Below are 5000 nucleotides of genomic sequence, written 5' to 3' on the forward strand. Positions count from 1 at the left end.
GGTAATGCATGATTATTTAGTCAATGATAGCAGATACAACATTGTCTGAAGTAGGTAGCAAATGCTTAGGCTTAAAGGGACACTTCACGTTGGATGTCAGAATTGTGGTGCATTAAGTTACTTGCATTTATGGGCAAAAGGATACACACAATAACAAAGGTTGCCAGTCTGGGCAGACTCATTACGGATTTCCTCCATTTTTCATGCATGCATTTTGAACTCAAAACATATGCGTCTTTTAATCCTATCACTGTTACATATGTTTGGTCCTTGGTGAGCTAAGAAAGTGAGTCAGAAGAGGTATACCAAAGCTAGTCTGTTTTTTTGTTCAGAGGCAAAGAGGGACAAAACCGTGGGAATTTCTCAATGTACTGCAAGGAACCATTTAACTAGTTTGCATGTTATATAATAGAGTTTTTTTAATTCCTGTTTAGGAAGCTAGGGAGTTGTTTAAAAACCCAGAAGTTCTTAATGTTGAAGATGTAGAGGTAAGATGCAATTACAAGAAGACTTGAATGCAATGGTCAATTATGGCAACTTTTCATCGTGTCACTTTTCCATTACAACCTTCGTAGGAAGAAAAAGGAGAATCCAATGATTTCAAGAGGAGAAGTGATCCTCACCCTTAACTGGACAATTTAAGCAATTGCCTTTTTTATAGACGCCTTTAAAATTTAGGTGGCTCCAACGTAACGTGATTGGAACCCATGACCTCCGCAATGACGGGAACAAATGAACCTGGCAAATTGACCTCCTCCCAACTTTGCGGCTTCGTAGCTCATTGTGCCGGCATCGCCAGAGGTCATGGGTTCGAATCCCGTTGGATCCACCTGAATTTCAGTTTTTATGTGTCTATTTTAGAAAAGGCAATTGCTTAAATTGTCCAGTCAAGTGTCACTTCTAGCTTTCGTCTGTAACCCACACTTCAAATATATACATTTATTTCATTGATTTCAAGGGTGTTCAGAAGACAAAGATCCACAGTTTGAGACCACTCTCTAAAATGTTTTATCCTCAAATGCCCTGACATGAGTGGGATTATTTAATTGTTAACCTTCAGCCATTTATAATTTCTCTAACGTTTGTTCACAATTTTAGCTGAAATGGGAAACACCAAATGAAGAAGAACTTTTGAAATTTTTAGTCCAGGAAAAAGGTTTCAGGTTAGCTGTACATTTTATTTCAGACATGATATATGTTTATCTGTGTATATATATTTAGGCAACCCTAAAAACGGAGCTCCTCAAATATCGTTCATTTACGTCTTTGTTATCAGATTGTTTCTAACTAGTCTGTTTACCACACTACCAGTCCGATCTGCTCACTACTATAAATTAGTCAATTTCCTGTTCTCTTTCTTCCTAATTTTTTTTTTTTTTTTTTTTCTAATGCTGTTGCCCTTTTTCGTCACCATTATTGAGCCTGTTTTCTCTTGCTCGTGCTTGCTCTTTCTTCCCCTGTTCATCAATAATATCATCTTTTTATTCGGCCGCTCTCTTGCTGTCTCTCTCAGTGTTAGTCCCTGATATTTTGCCTGTTTTGTTGTGCTCTCAGTCGCTCTCTTTCACATTGTGCATCACTTAACTCGTCACCTGCCTTGGTTGTCTTCCAACGTTTTACTTGTTTTTCTTAAATGCAGTGTCAAATACAGTACACTGGCTATGCAATTTCCTGCCAAAAAAGCGAGTTCCAGTAGTGCAACATTTCGTGTACTGGCTTACCTGAAAAGTAGAACGCACGGATGGACGGTCGCACAATGATGTCATAATAACCAAACATCAATGGGTTACCATGTTTTCTTAACCATGGTGCACTGCAAAGGCACATGCACGGAAATCGGCTTTCAAATGACATGCTACTTGTAAGAAGAATCGTAAGAATGCTTTATTTTACTCCAACTTTGTACAACTTAAAGTACCACTCAAAGATAAGCGAACCATCAAACGCATTGACAACGCATTTGAAAATAAAAGCAACACATTTGCAAACTAGTTTCTTTTCAACGCGTTGGGCCTTGCAGGTTATTCATTTTCGCACCTCTGAATTGTGTTTTTAGTTGCGTCATGAAATGAAATCATGAAATCAGTTTTGACACGTACGTAATCGGCAAGGAACGTCTTCGGTCATCATGAAAGCATGAAATAATTTCCGATCAATAATTGGGTACCTTATCCAGCAATTTTGTTTGTTTTGCGGCGAAACTAAAAAATCTTTCAGCAAAGCGGCATGTGCTGTGATGGAAAGACTCTCTAGAGGTAGGACATATTCTTATACGCTTTCCACATTCTGCAGGTGTTCAGTTCAAACCAAATTTCTCAGTGAACTACGATGGCTAGTTCGCCCCGATCTTTCTTGTAAAGTTGTCTTGCACTTGACTAGAGTGGTAAGATATTCAGCAGACTAATCAGTGAAACCTCCAACCTCCACTTGTTTCATTCAAACGCAACAAAAACGTAGGCAGCTTTTTAGTTAGAAGCACGCTCAAAACTAACAAGCAACCCAGTACTTTCAAATGCGTGCGCTCACGATGCAAAACTTGTGTTTTCATTGTTAACACTAGCAAGATATCAGGACCGATCGTTTCACATGTACCTCCGCAAATGTCATTTATTGCATAACCTGTACGTTGTGCAATAAATTATACATTGGCGAGACAGGTAGACAACTAGGTGACTGACTCCGCGAACACCTTCGCGATGTTGAGAAGAATGACAAGGATGCATCTAAGCCAGTTGCTCGTCATTTTAATCTCCTTAACCACTTCAAAAAACACATGACTATCTGCGGCCTTTCCCTACATCTAGGTACGACGGAAAGCCGCAAGAATCTGGAACAAAAATTCAGCTTCCAAATTGGCACCCTTAATCCTCACGGTATTAACGAACGCTTTTCATTTAACTAATATATTCCTATTTTTCACTATGCCATGTTACCACCAATAGCGTAGCTCCTACTCTACTATAAAAACTACACGTAACCCATAATTCTTCGATTTGCTCTGACAAAGGGCTAATGCTCGAAAGGTCAGCTTTTAGAATCTCTGTACGGTGGCCAATTTACATTATCAACTCCGTTGATAAAACCAAATTTTTGTAATCCGTGAAACGTTTGCTATCACCGCTGTTTTGAAGTCCTGGTTTGGGTGATGTTGACCTTTTGTGGTGCTGTGACCTTTCATCACCTCCCTACCGATGTTTAATTTGTCTCGCAAGGAACTGAAGGTTCATTCAGATTTACGAGGTACACTGTATTAACCCTTTCACTAGTATATGCAAATGAGGCCCAACCTCCCTGTTCCTATTACATGTACATAATTAGCCTGCCATGGTGATTTCAAACCCAAATCAAAACATATATGCTCAGTTGATTCAGAAGGCAATTAAAGCTAAATAAAGAACAGAGGAATAAAGCTGAGGACTTGTTTTACTTGATTTATAAGTATTTACACACATCACTTTAATACCAATGCAATTTACATCAAAAGTAAGGACATACAAAAAAAATTCAAATTTGCTGCCATTGCTATACGCAATGCAATTGGTCATATTTCTTAAATTGTGATGCAACTGTTCTCAGCCAGTTGCTTTCAACCAGAAATTTACATATGAAATACAATGTAACAATAAAAAGAAAATGTCAAAAGTGAGTCACTCGGTCTGATCATGATACGAATTGTGACATAGCGTTCGTCAAAGTGCAACTTTGCACAGGCTGCACTCAAAGCGTGTTTCCACTTCGTATTCTTTAGGCGTCCTTCACCCAGCTTTGCTGCATTGGACACACTTTCGCTTCCTTTCTTTCACATGGACAGAAACATGAGTTTCTCTGGCGACGGAACGTTGTTGAGGCTCTTGGGACCTTCGTTTTCTTTGTCGTTGCGAGAAACCATTAATCAGCTGCTTTGCGAGATCAAGCCTAAAATTGATCATTGCTCACTTTCTCTGACCGTGAGTGGTGCAATGAAATGACTCCAAAACAAAAGCGTTAGAAACGGCTAAGTTAAATAAAAACCAAAATATATAGCGGTACCATTTGCAGAAAGAACCCTTGAAACAAAAAAACCTTTTATTCCATATATTGTTGGCTTTGCGGGCACATACTGATGGAACGAAAGCCATCCTTTAAAAGCAATCATCGCCTCATCCACGGACAGATTTTTGGAGGGCTCATATGCGTTTTGAATATTATCCAAAGCAATGGAAAGGATCGGGTGAATCTTGAAGAGCTTATCATAATTTGCATCGCCACGCGCCGGGGAGGGAAAAGCAAAAATAGTTGTGCTCTCTTGGCCGCTTTTGGCCGCTTCAGGAACTCAAAGCCATTTCAGGTTGGCCGCTTCAGTAGTGAAAGGGTAAATTAATTAATAAGATTTTTCTTGGGATTTTTTTGGGGTTTAACCCATTGACTTTCTCGAGCTTGCTGCGTGTGACATATATCATTACCTGGCACTACGTAGGTATGTGAGCGCTAAAAATTAATAAAGTTAATTGATAATTAACGGGTTTCATGACAAACCAAATAAGGCCAAATTGTGTAGAAAAGTGCTCTAGACCAGCACATCATCGAAGACTTGAACTCAAAGATAAGTTACAACTAACACAAGAAAAACAACTGAGGAAATCGATGGATGTATTCACACATTTGCAAAATATGAATGCGTGATCAACTGACGATCTGGATATTATTTGTTTTGTCAAGATACTAATCTTCAGTGGTAATGCTCGAGATGTTGAAAGTCCTTCAATTACCAATTTATTTTAGGATAAAAATACCTCGTTACTTGATGGTAACAGCTAAGTAAGAAGAATTTGAAGACTTATTTTTGAGAAAGCTATCCACGAGGTCCGTGAAGTGCACGCTGAAGACTGTAAGTGTTCGAAATATTTTCCCACAGACAACATGTAAGAAACACACAGATTTGAGGTTTAAAAATAGAATTTATTGTCATGTTTATATCGAGATTAGTCCTAAAAGCTAACTTTTAAACTTTCCCTTCCCCT

At 38.7% G+C, this 5000-nt stretch overlaps 1 protein-coding gene across 3 annotated transcripts in view; it reads left to right on the forward strand.

Moving 5' to 3' along the window:
- The window catches only part of LOC137999528 (flap endonuclease 1-like), a 125731-nt gene that overhangs the window by 116737 nt on the left and 3994 nt on the right, over positions 1–5000 (forward strand). For 2 of the 3 annotated variants that reach the window (XM_068845315.1, XM_068845332.1), the window contains exons 13-15: position 1; positions 435–488; positions 1099–1163. The exon at position 1 is cut by the window's left edge and continues 32 nt beyond it. In XM_068845315.1, the coding sequence (XP_068701416.1) occupies position 1; positions 435–488; positions 1099–1163 (120 nt within the window). Of the gene's footprint in view, positions 2–434; positions 489–1098; positions 1164–4761; positions 4912–5000 lie in introns of those variants that run through there. The other variant, XM_068845324.1, reaches the window with a different exon arrangement.

This window comes from Montipora foliosa, chromosome 1 (assembly GCF_036669935.1).
Source record: "Montipora foliosa isolate CH-2021 chromosome 1, ASM3666993v2, whole genome shotgun sequence".
Classification (NCBI taxonomy): domain Eukaryota; kingdom Metazoa; phylum Cnidaria; class Anthozoa; order Scleractinia; family Acroporidae; genus Montipora; species Montipora foliosa.